This window comes from Macaca fascicularis, chromosome 18, assembly GCF_037993035.2.
Source record: "Macaca fascicularis isolate 582-1 chromosome 18, T2T-MFA8v1.1".
NCBI lineage: Eukaryota > Metazoa > Chordata > Mammalia > Primates > Cercopithecidae > Macaca > Macaca fascicularis.
This window is the reverse complement of record NC_088392.1, coordinates 46,717,116-46,734,744: the sequence shown is the minus strand read 5'-3', so window position 1 is coordinate 46,734,744 and position 17,629 is coordinate 46,717,116. Positions and strand designations below refer to the sequence as shown.

Sequence of the window (17,629 nt, the reverse complement as noted above, 5' to 3'; positions counted from 1 at the left end):
ACCGTCTTCAAGCTTTACTATTCTCATCTATTAACTAGGGATATTAACCACATCCACACTGCTGGGTTTACTGAGATTTAATAAATTAAAATATTTAGTGCATTTTGAAAAGGATCAGGTATATGCAAAACTAAGAAATGTTCACTTTTATTTTGCCATTCATTGCAGGAAGAAATTGAAAGAATAATAATTTGGACGAAACAAGAAACATTCCTCTTTTGTGAATGCACACAGATGTGTGAACACAAACACGCTTTATTGCTCATTTTAAAGCATATTAAGAGGAACTGTGAACTGGTAAAGTGTCTAAGGACTTCTGATTCATTCAATAAGTAACTACCCAAACATTGACTTTCACATATCCAAGAAATCTTCTGATAAAGGACTTCCGTCATCCACCACCACAACAACTTCTCTAACTATAATAGTTAAAAATCTTTATTCGGTGTTCCATTGTTAAGACCACAAATTATCTACACTATCTCATTTCAGTTCAATTAAAGATTTTTTCCTGGGACTGCAAATCTAGTTTTCTCTCTGATTTCCTTTTCAATGCAACATCTCCAGGCAGGCCCCATCCCCCACTGCCCCTTCAGCTTTACATCCTTCACGCATACTTTGACGAGAATCAGGTTTCTATCTGCCCAATACACTTGGCAGCGGCAGGATGCTGAAGTGCTTGGAGTGTATGGGGACTAGAACTATCAATATTCTCATGCTGACGTTGTGGTGCTAGCTGAAGTAGAATTATAGTAGGCAGAAAGGACAGAAATGATGGTCTGGCAGAGTGACTAGCAATGGCACTTAACTGGTCCCTGCTGAGCAACGAGAAGGACGGATGGCACTGTTTGGTCAGGGTCACCAGAAAACTGGTATTTATGAACAAAGCCCAAGTGATTGAGTTGATATCATTGATGGGCTTTGCAAACAGCCAGAGTCATTGATAAGAGTGCACCTTGCAGGTGTGTGAGCAGTACAGAGGACCACCGTCTGTCAGTGTGTACAGTTGCAATCCCACCACACTGCAAACACACATACACACAGAAATAATCAGTCATAGACAGCAGCTTGATCTCCAGTGAGATTTTATGCTGGTTTATGGGAGGCGACATGGCCTATTGGAAAAATTCATGCTCCAGAAAGGAGACTCTAGTCCCAATGCTACAGATGAACAGCTGAACATTGTATGGTAGGTCATTCTAACTTCCTAAGCCATAGTTCTCATTGCTTCCAAAATACCTCCCATACATCTCTATCATTGCCTCACAAGTCAGTTTATACATCTTGTTTGTTACCCTGGTGGACAGAGCAGAGGCTGTGTCTAACTCTTGGTCATATCTGTGGGCTTTTCACAGGTCTAGGTGCATGTGCGTGCATGCATGGTTGTGCGAGTGCACACACACACACACACAAACACTTTTTTGTCAATTTCTATTAATTATTCCCAAATGTATATGTTTAAAGAAAATATGCTTCCCTAAGTAAATCAGCACCTAATTTCAAAAATCTGTGTGGTTTATTCAGCACCCTGTTTACTTTGTTAGCATGATCCCAGGTTTCAATAAATTTCTATAATTACTGGGTTACTTGGTTTTCTCAAGTTGAAAGGAATTGTCACCTTCTCTCTATGTGGTTGAGGCCCCCAGGGGTCTCTGAATAGACAAGAATAAACCAGTCTTTGGTATCTCCACGCTAAAATGTTTAGTCAGAGCTCCTCATGCCACCCACTACCCCATCTAATAAGGGTAGCACTCTCCATTGTTTGTGTAGAAAATTAAAAATATTAAAATATTTTCATATGGATGATTTTGTGTGGTGTTTAAAATACATGTATGAAAATGCAGCTGAAGTTAGAACTCAGGTTCACAGCATCACGTCTTCAAAAAATAAAAACTTTCAGGTGAGAAAATAAAAATAATGTAAACATCGAACTTAGACATCCATATGTAGGCACATTAGGTTCATCATTTAATATCTATGTGCCTCGGGCCATATTACGTGTGTGTGTGTGTGTGTGTGTGTGTGTTTGTGTGTGTGTGTACCTCAGTTTTCTCATTTATAAAATGCAGACAGTAATGCTTTCCTCACAAGATGAAGGCAGGGCAAGGGGTATAGGAAGGCAGGGGAATGTGACAGACCATCAGCCATCAGAACACCAAAGTAAATGCGTGAACGTAAGGAGCCTAGCAACATGTGGGCTCATTGAGGGACCATTACATGCTCGTTCATCTCCAGTCGTAGATGGGGCAGACATATCATATAGTACTCATATAGAGCTGTGGTAACTCTCTTTCTTCACTTTAAAATCTACAGAGCACATATAATCTTGGAGATGTTGTCAATCACAGCCTTTTATCGCTTGAATTCTGTTTTCAATCATCACTTGAGTGAGTAGATACCAATTTACTCTTTTGCTGAGCCTTATTTAGACCTCTTGTCCAGTGCTTCCTGACAGTATTGCAGTGAGTGATGGTCTGCAGTATAACTGAGGTGGTAACAATTAAGGGTGAGAACAGAAGGCACTGGAATCTTAAAATCTTTTTACTTTGCCCTTGTTTATTTTTTTTCTTTTGCCTTGCAGTGCACAGGGTTAGGATAACGCATGGCCAATTGTTCAGCTTTGTCAGATTCAAAGTTCTGTTAATGAAGTACAACACAGAGGCTCTGGGACATGAATTATGCACTTGGTTGATTGCCTTGATTTAATTTATCAGATAAAGGCTCAACTTCCTACCTGCTTTCCTAATTCACTGAGGTGGAAGGAATTGGTTGTGTGTTGCTTTCTGCTTACCTCAGAAATACTGCTACTGCTTTCTCTTTATAAAATCCTGGTACATGGCTCACGCCTGTAACCCCAGCACTTTGCGAGGCCGAGGCAGGCGGATCACGGGGTCAGGAGATCGAGACTATCCTGGCTAACACGGTGAAACCCCGTCTCTACTAAAAAATACAAAAACTTAGCCGGGCACCGTGGCGGGCGCCTGTAGTCCCAGCTACTCAGGAGGCTGAGGCAGGAGAATGGCACGAACCCGGGAGGCGGAGCTTGCAGTGAGCCGAGATCCAGCCACTGCACTCCAGCCTGGGCCACAGAGCCAGACTTGGCCTCAAAAAAATAAATAAATAAATAAAATAAAATAAAACAAAATAAAATCCTGGTACATGAAACTGAATTTACAGAGGCAAAAATTGCAAATGGCCGTGGGAGAGAATATGTTTATTTTACAAACGAGTTTTTTCTTTACAAAGAATTCACAATAGAAACATTTTAATAAATTCTGAGTTCCGTAATCCTTTTGGTGTTTTCAGTTTATTTGTTTTGGTCAACTTTTTCACAGTTAACTAAGGCATCTATTGAGCAAATCTCAAAAGATATTTTTTCAACTACCCCTTAAGGACACTACATTATCAAGATCCTGCCATTAAAAATTGTAAGCCTTCACATCCCTTTGTGCCCCTGTATACACTGTTTATGTTCAATTCTCTTCCTCATATCTCCCTATACTTTTCCTCTTCTGCATCAAAAAAATTCTCCTCATCCTTTAAGACACAATTTAAATATCATCTATGCTGTCATATCTTCTCAACTTTCACATCTCTTATAGCCATCCCTTATCCTGAGTTTCCAAAGCTCTTACATTAGAAGCCTAATATAAACTTATTGTTTTGTATTACACGTTACAGCAAAGTTTCCACCATGAGATGGTGCACCCCCAGAGGTCAGGAATCACCTGAAATCACAGTTATGAATAACACCCCCTCCCTTCTCAATGACTTGCATAATGTTTTCGTACATATTTCACACTTGAAGATGTATGTTAAGACAACATTTCACCAAATAATTCCAAGATGTGTCCTAGGGACCAGAGAAGGACATTCAGTTCTCATCTGACATTGGGAACCTTTCTCTAATTTTCCCACACAACTTGATAGAAGAACAGCTTAGATTTAGAAAGCCTGAGTTCATGTCCAGTCCTTACTTTCTGACTTTCCCACTTCCGTTACTCTTAGACAAAATCTTTTGATATTTCTGTGCTCAGATACCTCTCCTACTTGCTTTCTTATTTTATGATCAAATAAGATCATACTACAGAATAGGTAAAATGTTATTTTTACCCCAATTTTATGCAATAATATCTTATTTTGCAAAATATGATCATTATGAATCTTAAATTCTTTAAATCTGAAAACGTGATTATTATCGTAAGTGTATGCCTATATACACATATCTCCTGTACTCCATAAATACATATACATATACCTACTAGGAAATCATAAAAATAAAAAAAGCAATAAAATGCATATCTACTAACTTAGCATAAATCCCAAATGCAGGCATTTTCCAAAATACCTGGAAAATAAGATATTATTATTATTGAATAAAATCTATTGAATAATTTGATTCTGAACTTGGAGAACCAGATATGAAGCCAATGAAGGCAATATTTCATCATGCTCTGACACTGAGGAACAGTCTTGCTGTTTCAAACCACAGTGGCAAAGGTCAATATTTAAAACTCGTAAGGATTGTTTAGACTCCATAAAACTTTAAAACTGTGACCATGAGATAATTTTTATTTTTTTTACTTTTTTGAGGGTAGTTGAGTGGATGGGCAGTGGAACAAAATGAGAAGGATAAAAGAACATACTGAACTTTATTGGATAATTGGTCTTTTTTTGCTGTTTTCTTTTGTTTTTAGTTGTAATCACCATACATATAAGTTTCTATTTTACTGTCATTTATTGTTATTTCACTGAATGTGTGTATATTTATATGTGTGTTGTTTCTTAAGTAGTTTTCTTATCATGAATCTTAACTTCATTATTTTTTAAATAAACTTTATTGTGTATATTTAAAGTATACAATATGATGTTGTGAGATAAGTATAGACAGTAAAGTATTTACTCTAGGAAAACAAATTAGCATATCCATCATTTCACACAGCTACATTTTATAGGGGGTGGTAGTAAGAGCAGCTAAAATCTACTAATTTATGCAGCACTATTAACAATAATCAAGATTTGGAAGCAACCTAAGTGTCCATCAACAGAAGAATGAATAAAAGAAACATGGTACATATACACAATGGAATACTATTCAGCTATAAAAAATAATGAGATCCAGTCATTTGCAACGGCATGCATGGAAATGGAGATCATTATGTTAAGTGAAATAAGCCAGACACAGAAGGACAAACTTTGCATGTTCTCATTCATTTGTGGAAGTTAAAAATTACAACAATTTAGTTCATGGAGGTAATAGAATGATGGCTACCAGAGGCTGGAAAGGGTAGTAGGAGGAGGGAGTGGAGATGGTTAATGGGTACAAAATTGTGGTTAGATGGAATGAATAAGATATAACATTTGATAGCACAACAGGGTTATTATTGTCACCAATAAATTATTGTGCATTTTAAAGTAACAAAAAAAAGCATAATGAAAGATTTATAACACAAAGAAATGATGAACGCTTGAAGTGATGGATACCCCATACCCTCATGTGATTATTACACACTGTATGCCTGTATCCAAATATCTCATGTACTCCATAAATATATATATATAAAATATATACACCTACCATGTACAAACAAAAATAAAAAAATAAAATCTACTAATTAGCATAAATTCCAAATAAAATATTATTACCTATAGTCCTCATCCTATACATTAGATCTCTATATTTGTTCCTCCTAAACGTCTGCTACTTTGTATACGTATCTGTTACTTTGTATAGTGCAGTTTTGATTCAGCTCACTCTGTGTGAAAATTGGGGAGTGATGGAAAAGCAGCTTCAGTGGTGTCAGAAGGACTGGATTCTGGATCTGACTCTGCCACTGCTGTATAAATGACCTTTGCAGGTCTCTTCGACTCTCAGTGCCTCAGTTTGGCCATGGTCCATATAATTCTTGTGTATCCCTGTTTTCTCTGCAGTTAGTAACACTCTTGGACAATATTACATATAATTTTAATTATAAAAATATAAATATAAATTATATATTTATACAGAAGTGTTATGCATAGTGTCCAATTAGGTTAAAGATTAAAGAGGCATAGATGTATAAATCAAAGTGATAGCCTACACGGTTAAGATCTCTTCTAAATATAACATTCGAGATCTAGGAAATGCATTACCAATGGATCTGTTTTCTTCTTAATAGTGAGTGATGCAACTCTGTGTTCTTCTCAGAGCATTAAACATAACGTAGTAGAGTTAGATAAAACATCGCCAAACTCTAAATTATTATCCCCATGACCAGGCACAAGTCATTTTTCTGACTTCTGTTTTTCTCATCTGTGAAATAGAAATACCGACTCTGACTGTGGTTAGGACTGAGTATAAGCATGAAATACATGTAACCCATGCCTGCCATGCAATGGGGGCTTCATAAATGTCTATGTCTTTCATTTTTCCTCTCTATAGTAACTAGCATAGGACTGTGCATAATACGTGCTCAGTAAACTTTATTGATTACTTGTGGTTTAAAATTCCTCACATAAAGTACATTCATTACCTGACATATTTTCAATCTTGTGGCAATTCCTATTTCAGTAAAGTTGCAAATTCTTTAAAAGTTTATATTCAAAAAATATTTTGGTAAAACCTGGATAAAAACATTTCTCAGGCCAGGCACAATGGCTCATGCCTATAACCCCAGCACTCTGGGGGGCTGAAGTAGCAGCATTGCTTGAGGCCAGAAGTTTGAGACCAGCCTGGGCAACAGAGTGAGAACCCATCTCTACAAAAAGAAAAAAGAATAAATATTAATACACATAGAAAATCTCCAAGATTTTAAAAATTATAGTCACCGTAAATTGAGTTTTTAATCCATGTTTAAGGCTGACTTGGACTTGACTCTCAGAATTGGAAACAGAAAGCAGCTTGATGTACCTTCTTTAGTTTCTTCAGAAGAGCAGATCTCTTCTGCAAATCTCTTCACACAACCCATGGTAATGGGGTTATACAATCCCTTCATATACCTCTGTTGATCTAAGTCTTCAATATGAAAAGTAGCTTTTAAAACATATTTTAAAGCCATGATCATGCAACTGCACCCCAGCCTAGGCTTAAATGAAATAAAATAAACAATGTATATTTTTAGTTCATTTGAAAGCAAATATTTTAACCTTCAATAGAAGGTTAATATTGAGAATCAGTGCTTGAGTGTTTATATTCTGATGTAATAACATCAGATAAGTCACAGAGGAAAAGTCCAAGGACCGGATGATTTTATCACTGTGATTTCAAACATTTAGTCATAAGGACAGCATTTTTCAGGTGTGAAACTGTAGTATGAGAAATATTCTCTGGTGTAGTAGCCAAGGTTGCCATTTATATATAATCAATACAACGGAACTGTTTACACCCTTTATCCTTAACTTTCTCTGAGAATGAGCCTGTCATTCCTGTCTTTTCATTTCACTGGAAAAGTTTTGTTCAAGTACTTAATTATGAATTGAATTCTATTGTACAAAGCAAAGATGAGAGCAAGACAGGCCACTCTGTAGGCCATGTGTCACATTGAAAATCCATAGTCATTGGAACAGTAACAATGATCAGTCAGCACAATTAATACTTGGGAGAGATCAAAATAGAAGACAAAACATCACCACTATAATATCAGCAATATCACAAGAAAAGTACATTGCTGAAGGATGTTCCTGTCCAAAAACTCTTTCTCCAAGTTTCATTACCATGGAATAAAATGAAGTAGGCTAAAAACCAGTCACTCTGTCCCCACATCCCCCAAGCTCCTGGTGAAAAAGCAAATACCTAACCAGCAGACAGAAGCAATACGGAGGCACATTATTGCGACTATTTCAGCATCTCCCTGACCTCAAAAGCTTCTGGTGGCATTTAATGTGAGTTGACCTTTTGCTGTTTTTTTTTTTTTTTTGATCTGTTTTTCTCTCTTCTTCAGTATTTTATTCTCACATTGCTTATTTCTTTCTTCCTCACTGTATCCGACTGGATTCTTAAAAAGTATAACTTCATTTTATATAGATCATGTTGTCTGTATCCTTCCTCCATCCCTTCCTCTTTCCTTAAATCCTCCTCTATTTTGATTCCTTCCTTCTCAAATCATTACATTTAGAGGAGAAAGCTGTGTAAAAATTCCTCATTTATACACAATTGCAAAGCTTTTCTTTCACAGTTTTGCCTCCCCAGGAGAGATGAATAATTTTTTTCACTCTGATTTGAATTTTGCTACTGACCACATTCAGATGTACCTAGTTCTTTTATCTTTTATGAGAATTCTCTTTTGTAGGGGAGAAGAGGTAGGGGTGCTGAATTCTATGTTTCTTGCTATCTTTAACTTTGCTGTCCACTAAAGTCATAATCTCCTTCCTCTTCCTTCACTGTTCAGTTTTCTTATCCCTTGTGGACCCATCCACCAAAGTTGTCAGCTTTTTGGTTTCTTCTGCCAAAAATGTTGTCTTCAACTTTTAATTTTTTGTCAACACTAAAACTATTGAATTGTCCATACTAACTATAATATTTCTTCTGCCTTTTAGCATTCCCAAAGATATATTCCCAGTGGAGATATTTCATATTTATATAAAAAGCCGTATTTATTTATTTTCTAGTCACAGCCATAGCTCCGAGCTATCTAACATTTGATCAGCCTGAAAAACTACTATGTATCTATTTTTTAATTTTTTTTATATTTGGCCTTTTAGGCTCCTCGAGAATCTCAACAACTGACACTTCTTTATGTACCAAAACAAATTTATTATTCTTCATCTCTATTATCACCTCATCTTTCTCCTTTAATTGACCATGAAGTTTAGTTTGCTCACCCTGCACAGGACTCACAATGGATATCATTCCATAAATCACTGCCACTTCCAAAAACCAACTTTCTTTCTGATATTCAAAGCCCACACACACTATGTCAGACTATAGATGAGGAAAAAGAACCTCCTAATGAAAGAAACAAACACAACAATCAACACTGATCATCCTGAGTATATGTCTGTGTTTGTAACTGTTTAATTGCATTTTCATAGCACTTCTTTCTTTATTTGAAGATTTTTGAGAATAGGAGCACATTTTTCTCATGCCATGACAATTTCATACATATTTTTATTATTAAAAAAGACCTATACACTAAAAGCAAATATCACCCAGCATGAAATCAAAGAAAACAATTATCCTCTTAAAGTTCTGTGGATCATCACTGGCTATCTGCATTCTCCTGACTCATCAGCATAGGTTTAACAGTCCTGACACTTTGGAGCATCCTGCCAGATGCTCAACTGCCACAGTTCACCTCTAACAGCATCAGCAATATCATTCTTGTTTCACTCTATAGAGTTGTCTCTATAGAGGCCCCTCCTTCCCCAGCATTTGGTGTGAAAACTTACCGCTTTTACCAACTCCCCCTGCTCCCAGCATTACCACCTTGTACTCTCTGGACCCGCCTGATGCGCTGCCCGGGGAGCAGCTGGCTTCATTTTCTACCTCCATCTTACCCGAGGGACTGGAGGAAAAAAAGAAGGAGAAAGTCACCCGTGTCAGGTGCTTGCTCGAATATTAAGCAACTCTAAAACTGTGTCAAAGCAAAGGTTTTAGTACGAGGTAAGAACCATCAGCGTCGGGCTGGCTGCTGGTCCTCCGCTCGAGCGGGTCTCATAGCAACCACTTCAATTGCTTCCAATAAAAATCTGGCTTTTGCATCCCCCACCCTTCCTTCCGATCCTTCACTCTTTCACGTCTCCTACAATCTCTCTCTCTCTCTCTCTCTCTCTCTAATTTTTATTTCCTCCCTCATCTGATTCTTTCTGCATTTCCCTTCCTCGCTATCTGTCTCTCTCCTTTCTCTTTCCTGCCTACCTCCTGCACAGTCACAGCTGTTAGTGGCACACACACATTCGACCCCTTTTCAGACTGGGCTGCTAGAATGGAGTGAATCTGAGACCTCACAGGAGTTGCTATGTCTCACAGGATGACTTCTGTAGGTACAAATTCAAAGATACTATTTTCTTTTAAGGATTTCTTCTGCTTATAGTCTTGCATTTTATCACTCTTCTATTGCAGTTTTCATTCTGGGAAAATGGAAAAGCAAAACGAAAACAAAACAGAACAGTAACTCAGGGCTCATCAGGATGGATCTTCAGTGTTATTGAAATAAAGCCGGCTAACAGGAATTGTTCAGCTCACTAGACATTTGCAGGTTTAACATAGGGAGGTAATTGAATTAGATCATTGTCATGTTTGGACAAGGCTCATGCTTGTTTACATTACATTAAGTTATTAGAAACAACCTAAATCACAAGGACTTTATCAAGCATGAAAGAGATAATTGATAAATATTTTTACTGACAACTATACTAGCATAAAAGATTGTAGAAGAATTTTTTAAATGTCTAAATTATTATTCCCTGTTTGAATTCTTACAAAGCTTTTGCGGTCTTTGTTTTTCTCTAAAGAACTTCTAAACTACAGAGGGTTTAGAATGTTTTCAATAATTCCTAATTATCATAATAAGATCCTGTCTTTCAATCAACATGATGATGTCCAACATGTTTATTGTCTATTTTCTAAAGCTTGAATCCTTACTAGATGCAGACAAGTGTTTGGTGTGCATAGGCTTGTCTTTCTATCTAGATTTTACGCTCCCCTAGGAAAGGAACTGTATTTAATCTATGTCTTGTGATTCTATAGTGTGTGCACTGAGTAGGCACTCGATATATACTTGCTGGTTTGTGGAAAGGCTTCAAATTGTTATAGCCAAGAGCACAGGCTCTTGAGCCAGATTGCCTGTGTTCAAATCTGGGCTTAGCCACTTACCAGCTATATGACCTTGGGAAAATTCCTTCACCTCTCTGTGTCTCAATTTCTTTATCACTGAATAGTTAATTAAAACTCTACTTTATTAACTCATTACGTCAGTTAATATTTATATAGTGTTTAAAACTGTGTCTGACAGGTGATAAGTACCACACAGGTATATGATATGAAGATTATGTTATTATTTTGAATCTGTGCTGCTGTTAGTCTACTGTTTATAAACACTCGCCCAAGAAGAGAAGATTATCTTTTCATGTGTTTATTGGCCATCTGTATATCTTCTTTGCCAAAGTATCTGTTCAAGTCTTTTGCTTATTTTTATACCAAGGTGTTTATTTCCTTATTGCATTTTGAGAATTCTTTATATATTCTGGATATAAGTCCTTTATCATATAAATATTCTGCAAATATTTTCCTCTAGCATGTGGTTTTTCTCAACAGTATCTTTCAAAGATCAGCAATTTTCAACTTTTAATGAGTCCAATTTGTAAACTCTTTCTTTTACCGATCATCCATCAGGTTTTAAATGAAACTTTGTCCAATTATTTTATTCCCACTTTTTCTATATTTTTTACTCTTTGATTGTGAATTCACTCAATGTCATAGGTCTATTTATCATCTTTCTATAGGTAACTGCCAAATTTGTCATTCTGGACCCAATTTTTTCTTTGAGCTGCAGAATTTATTCTGTTTCTTGGTTGTCTCCATCAAACCCTGATTATACCTTAACCTCAATATGTCCAGTGGTACAGCACCCTCATCCTCACTAAACAAAGTCAACAGTGTTTTCTACCTTTGTAGGGAGCATTACCACCCTCCAGGTCCTCGCTTTAGATTTACCTCTTCTAGTATTTGACCTCCTTAACTGAAGCAGCTCTTTAACTTTTTCTCCCTGAATCCAAGTTCTCTGCCCTTTGTTCCTTTTCACGGCCCTCAGTTCATCCCATACATTGACATCAGAGAAATCCACATAAAGTGTCAACTTGACAAACCCTGTTGTAAACATATTCATATATCAAATGCCTAAAAAATGCAACCCAGTAACTCAGGATGGCACATGGAGACACAAAGCCTTTGTTCCAGTCTCCTGTTCCAATGCAGCCCTCACCCTCCCTACAATAGAGTCAGTCAAAGGACGCTACCCGCCTTTCTTCCAACAAAACTATGATTTCCGTGATTGAGTTTCATAAAGAACTGGGACTATAATTATCCTGTAATTATTTAATTGAAACTTTATTCCTCAATGAAGTGGTATATGTAAACAATAGCATTTAGCTTCAAGGTCTGGGATTTTTTGTTCGTTTGTTTCTAGTTGTGTTGCTGAAATTCTTGTGACCTTGAGCAAATCATGTGCCTCTCTAGCTATTCCACCATCTGTTACTCTGTTTTCCACATCAGCCATTCTGATTTGGTGAGAAAGCACAGAAATTGTCATGCCGGCTGTGTCCTTGGTTCTGTTCTTTACTTACCATATTATTTTAATGTTGATTAAGGGAAAAGAATGCATGGAAATGTCCCTTCATGATAAGTAGGTGAGTGCCTTTCCAAATAATAGACACTGTGAGATGTGAAAAGGACATATAGGTAGTGAATTGGCTTACTTCGCAATTGTTAATGTATCTGCCCGTATTCCTCCTATAAAAAGTAGTAGGTTTTTTCTTTTTCTCATATTTACATGGAAAAAAAAACATGAAGTACAGGGAAACTTTCCTAGATATAAAGCCCCCTTTCTTTATCTCTTCTTTGAAATTCAAAGGCACTCCGCCCTAGATCCTTCTCCTGAAGTACTAAGGGCCAGAAAAACTTCTGATTGATAATGCAGAATTTTGAAGCATTCTGGTGCTAATGTTTTTCAGTTTTATTCAGTGACTTTTGTGAGTTTGCATTTCTCCTCCCTTGCCTTGACTAGTACACCCAAAAGTCTGTGTTGTGTGTTTTTGTGTGTTTGTGTGTGTGTTTGTGTGTGGTGGTATATCTCCTAGTTGTATAAATGATGATTGAATAGAGTCCTTAAGTAACCCAAATCATTTCCTAACAGATGATTTTGCACTTGAAAACATTATTAAATGATCAGAGTTTGCATTCAGTTCCTCTACCCTTCCCTGGAAGTTGCCATTCTTTTTGGATGGCATATCATTTCCTTTGAGTGCTGGTCTCCATTAAATTAAGATGCAGATGTTCAGTGTTTATTCAGAGCCACTCAACTCCCTAAGCAGGCCCAAGCCCGCTCCACCTTGCTTCTGTGTGCTACTGCTGCTCACCATTCCAGTCTTTCTCAGAGGACAAAAGGGGAAGCTAATTTAACAAGCAATTCCCTCAAAAGCAATGTATTTGCTTTTATTTATATTGATACAGTTCTAAACTCCCTTAAAAACTGCCAAGGCATCCAGTCACTCTGATAGGAATATAGGGGAGAAGTTTGGAGTTTTGAGAGTTATTTTCTCACCTTTCTGGTTATTGGTAGGTAATTTTTCATGCCATTGTATGCAAAGCCACCTTTCTTTTCATTCTAATTTATTGTATGTTTTACAATGACTTATTTACATTGCAGTCCACCTTACTAAGATGTTAAGACCTCGTCTGCATTCAACGTTAACTCTCTAGGATGTTTCAGTGTCAACAAACACAAGTTCAACAAAATGAGTTTTAAAGACCTAATTAGCTTTTATTTGTAATTCATGAACCAGGCGCCATCCAGTCCACAAAATAGACAAAAGGTCCAGTGGGCATGGCAGTCTAGTCACTTTCTGTAAAGCAGGTTGACCAAACACAAGAAAACAGAGTAGAGCAAAAGCACATTAAATAATATCAAGTTCTTCAGGTTACTATTACCACATAAAGCAGAGGGGATTTTCTTACCATGCTGGGTCAGGTTAACTGAACCCTTTTTGATTGGTTGATGTGAATCTCCTGCTTTGTTTTTTTTGTTTGTTTTGTTTTTAAATTGGCAGCTTGAAGATTTGATTATCAACTTTCTCCTGTTTTCTTGGAAGGTCAGATCTTACAAAGCTGTTTAGCTTAGGTTTTGGTATGGTAACGTGAAAGTTTAGCATAAGTGACTCCATTTTGCGTTGGACTGCTGGGGCCAAGTGTAGGGCCTCAGTCCAGATCAATGGGCTGTCATAAATTTTATTCAATAGCACAGTGCCTGGCATATGCTAGATGACTAACACATTTTTGTTAAATGAAGGAATTTATTGTACCAACTGAGTGACCATATATTGCTGCTGTTAATTAAATTAACCTTTCAAAGTGTGTAATTTACTATGAATACTCTAATAAAAAGACAAATCAACTTAGTTGATAATCTCTGAATAAATGAATGTTTGGCATGCATATTCTCACCATGAAGTGTAAGACTATTGTACAAACTGGAAATATCAAAGCCAAAGCATGAAGAAGAAAGAGCTGATTTTGTAAATAAAGAGCAGAGCACAGACTTCTTTGCCACACACTGACCTACTCACATTCAGTAAAACTCAAAGTCAGTGTGAATACTTCGGTTTGCGGAACTTTTACCCCGAAGGCTTACTTTAGAAAAAAGGAATTTACATGTAATCTAAGTGACTTGCGTATATTTATTCAACATGTATTCATTTATTAAACGTAGATTAATTTGCTCACTGTCAAATTCATTCATTCCACAACTGTGTTCAGCCTTTCAGAAAAACAAAGGAAAACACAATATAGTTCATGAGGTCAAAATTATTATAGCCTGGTGTGGGAAAAAAGGCTGCTGTCCACTAGGCCTTGGAATAAGCCAGTATATGGCAAGTCATTGAATAGATAAATGGGCAGAGTATGGCAGGTTGGTGGCAGAAGGGGAGACTGACTCCAAGTAGGAAGACAAAGTGAGGTGTCAACAAAGAGGACTGCCTTGGGCTAGGACTTAAAGTAAATATCCGAAGTAGGAGATTACAAAAGCAAGAGTGTTCAAAGTTTAGAAAATAAAATGTATTTGGTAAATTATAAGTTGAAAACATAACTGATGCAAAAGAACATAGGAACATATTCCAAAACTGGATTATAGATGAATCACAGAGAGTTAAATTATAGCATATAGAGCTTGGATTTTGTTGTTTGTATGTTTGTTTTTTACCTCTTTTCTTTAAGCAAAGCACAAAACCAACTGTGAAGTAGAACAGCGAATAACACAGGTTTCTGATTAGAGAAAAATCAAGGTCTGGCTCGAGTTTACTTTTTATCCATTAAACCTTTTTGACTTTCTCAAATAGCAGTGAGTTGGAACTCAGCTAAATTTCTATAATATTTATTATTGTTTAGTCACTAGTTTGACACTTAGCATTCCGTCATTTTCTAAATTACAACCTATTTGAAAGGAGCCCCTGTTCCATTTTACTGTATATTTTTTATGGTCTTAGGTCCAGGCCCTGATGTAAATGATAAATAAAAAATTGTTCAGACTTTTTTTATCAATATACTTCATAGTAATATCTGATATGGATACTACTGATTATAATTTTTTCATCTTCAGTCAGTCAAAGTTGACTTTTACAATGTAAATGAAATAATATTAGGCTAAGGCTACAGTGAAACATAGACAAGCTAAAGATGTGAATATTTAAACCCTATAAAAACAAAATTACTTTATAGTGGTAAATTTCAGAGAAATATCCTGCAAATTTCCATCTGCATTTTATTGCTCAGAGATTTCAATCATTTTTTACTTTCCTCTGTTTATGACAATTATAATTAATGTCTGCATTAATGACTGAGGTCATGTAAGATTCTGCAATATAATGTCCAAGATATGTTTAATTTTATTCAGCATAATTTTGATATAATCTGTTTGTTATAGTTTCATCTTGTAGTAAATGCCATCAGTTATCAATTTGAGTTGTTAAATATTAGAATGTATTATTGTGTTCAAAGTCTGGATAAGGAGTTACTATAGCTACCTCAGTGCACAAAATGGCTAAATATGTAACCAAGTTTTTAATATTGTGTTTGAATAATTTTATATTCCACTGCAAATACTACCACAGAGCCCTGCTATTAACATTAAAATAATTGTTTTCTAGTTTAAGAGTTAAGACAATATTACATTTTTACCAATGTTATTTGTGAGACTGCTTTAATTTCTACTGAGAGATAAGAAATTAAAATTAGAGGATGTCTTAGATACATTTAGTATAGCCTTTCATCTGAGAAAATACCCCATAATCAATAATTATTGATCTATGCTTTGAATACTGAGTATAAGAAATTCACTACATTATAAAATTGCCCAGTGTGATCTCCTATGATAGTGAAAAACCTCAGATTTTAGATTAAAGGAAGCCTCATTATGGACTGACCTCTCTTACCAATTTACTAACAGTATTATAATGAACAAATATTTTCATCTCTCAGAGCTTTATTGTCTTTATCTTCAAAACAGAAACCTAACATAGGGAGTTTTTGTGAAATTCAAATGAGATGATGTAAACTCAGTGTCTGGGAACACCATCCACAGCAAACAATTAGATATTAGAAAGTTCACATGAAGCACTCTCTAGACTAAAAATACAAAATTAGCTGGGTGTAGTCTAATCCCAGTAACTCAGAAGGCTGAGGCATGAGAAGTCCTTGAACCTGGGAGGAGGAGTTTTCAGTGAGCCCATCTTGCACTTCAGCCTGGGCAAAAAGAACAAAACTCCATTAAAAAAAAAGAAAAAAGGAAGGAAGGAAGGAAGGAAGGAAGGAAGGAAGGAAGGAAGGAAGGAGAGAGGAAAGAAAGAGAGAGAAAGAGAAAAGAAAGAGAGAGAAAGTTCACTCATTTGTCAAGTACCTTTCAAGTAAGAGAGAAATGGAGCTGGGGGTCTTGGTTATTCCTGTCCCATGAAATTTGGAAACTGTGTTGAGTCTGGGACAAGTCAGTGTGGGAAACGCACAATCTTTTCCAGAAGCATGGAGGAAAGGACAGGTAATGCTCAACATTATTATGTCTAGTAGGTGCTAAGTACAGAAGGGTGGCAGAAGAGAAATCTCGAAAGACAGCTTAGAAGTAAACTATGATAGTTTTTTGTTTGTTTTTGTTTTCGATTCTGAGAATTTTGGAATTACACACCAGGTGATGTGAAGCCAAAGATGGCTTTTAAGCAGAAATGTAATATGAATAGGTTGGTGTTTTACAAAACTTACAAAGCTCTCTCTAGAGGTAATGTGAAGAGGGGATTACAATGAGGAGAAGCTAGGCAGCAACAGAATGTCTGGGTGGTTCTTTTGGTTCTGTGCAGAAAAAAGATCATAATCTGAACTAGGTTAATTAGGTCCATGGCTGAGGAACTGTGAAGGTAAATGTGACCCATGTCACATGACTGGAGAAAAATTGGCAGGTGGTGGTAATGCCTGGGACACACGGACTAAGAAAGGAACAGGAATCAAAGACAGCTGAGGTTTTCTGTTTAGATTACTGGTTACCATAGACAGGTAATAGTATCACTGCCAAGGTATCTCAAGGTACAGAATTGGCTGAAGTAGACAGGGAGATGTCCAACAATCCAATTTTGTTTGTATTAAGATTGATGTGCATGGCTGGGCATGGTGGCTCATGCCTGAATCCCAGCACTTTCGGAGGCGGAGGCAGGCAGATCATTTGAGGTGAGGAGTTCCAGACCAGCCTGGCCAACATGACAAAATCCTGTCTTTACTATAAGTGAACAAAGTAGCCAGTAGTCAGGTGTGTGATGCACGCCTGTAATTCCAGCTACTCTGGAGGCTAAGGTTTGAGAATCACTTGAACCCAGGAGGCAGAGATTGCAGTGAGCTGAAATCATGCCACTGCACTTCAGGCTAAGTGACCCAGCAAGACCATCTCAAAAAAAAAAAAAAAAA

General features: G+C 36.6%; 1 protein-coding gene across 5 annotated transcripts in view; it reads right to left on the bottom strand.

Annotated features, from left to right (window-relative positions):
• The window catches only part of RIT2 (Ras like without CAAX 2), a 436,154-nt gene that overhangs the window by 373,823 nt on the left and 44,702 nt on the right, over positions 1–17,629 (bottom strand). For 4 of the 5 annotated variants that reach the window (XM_005586822.4, XM_045378244.3, XM_045378243.3 and 1 more), the window contains exon 1: positions 9,367–9,668. The exons of the other annotated variant lie outside the window; for it this stretch is intronic. In XM_005586822.4, coding sequence (XP_005586879.1) covers positions 9,367–9,469 — 103 coding nt within the window. In that variant the 5' untranslated portion in view covers positions 9,470–9,668. Of the gene's footprint in view, positions 1–9,366; positions 9,669–17,629 lie in introns of those variants that run through there. 5 annotated transcript variants of the gene reach the window in all.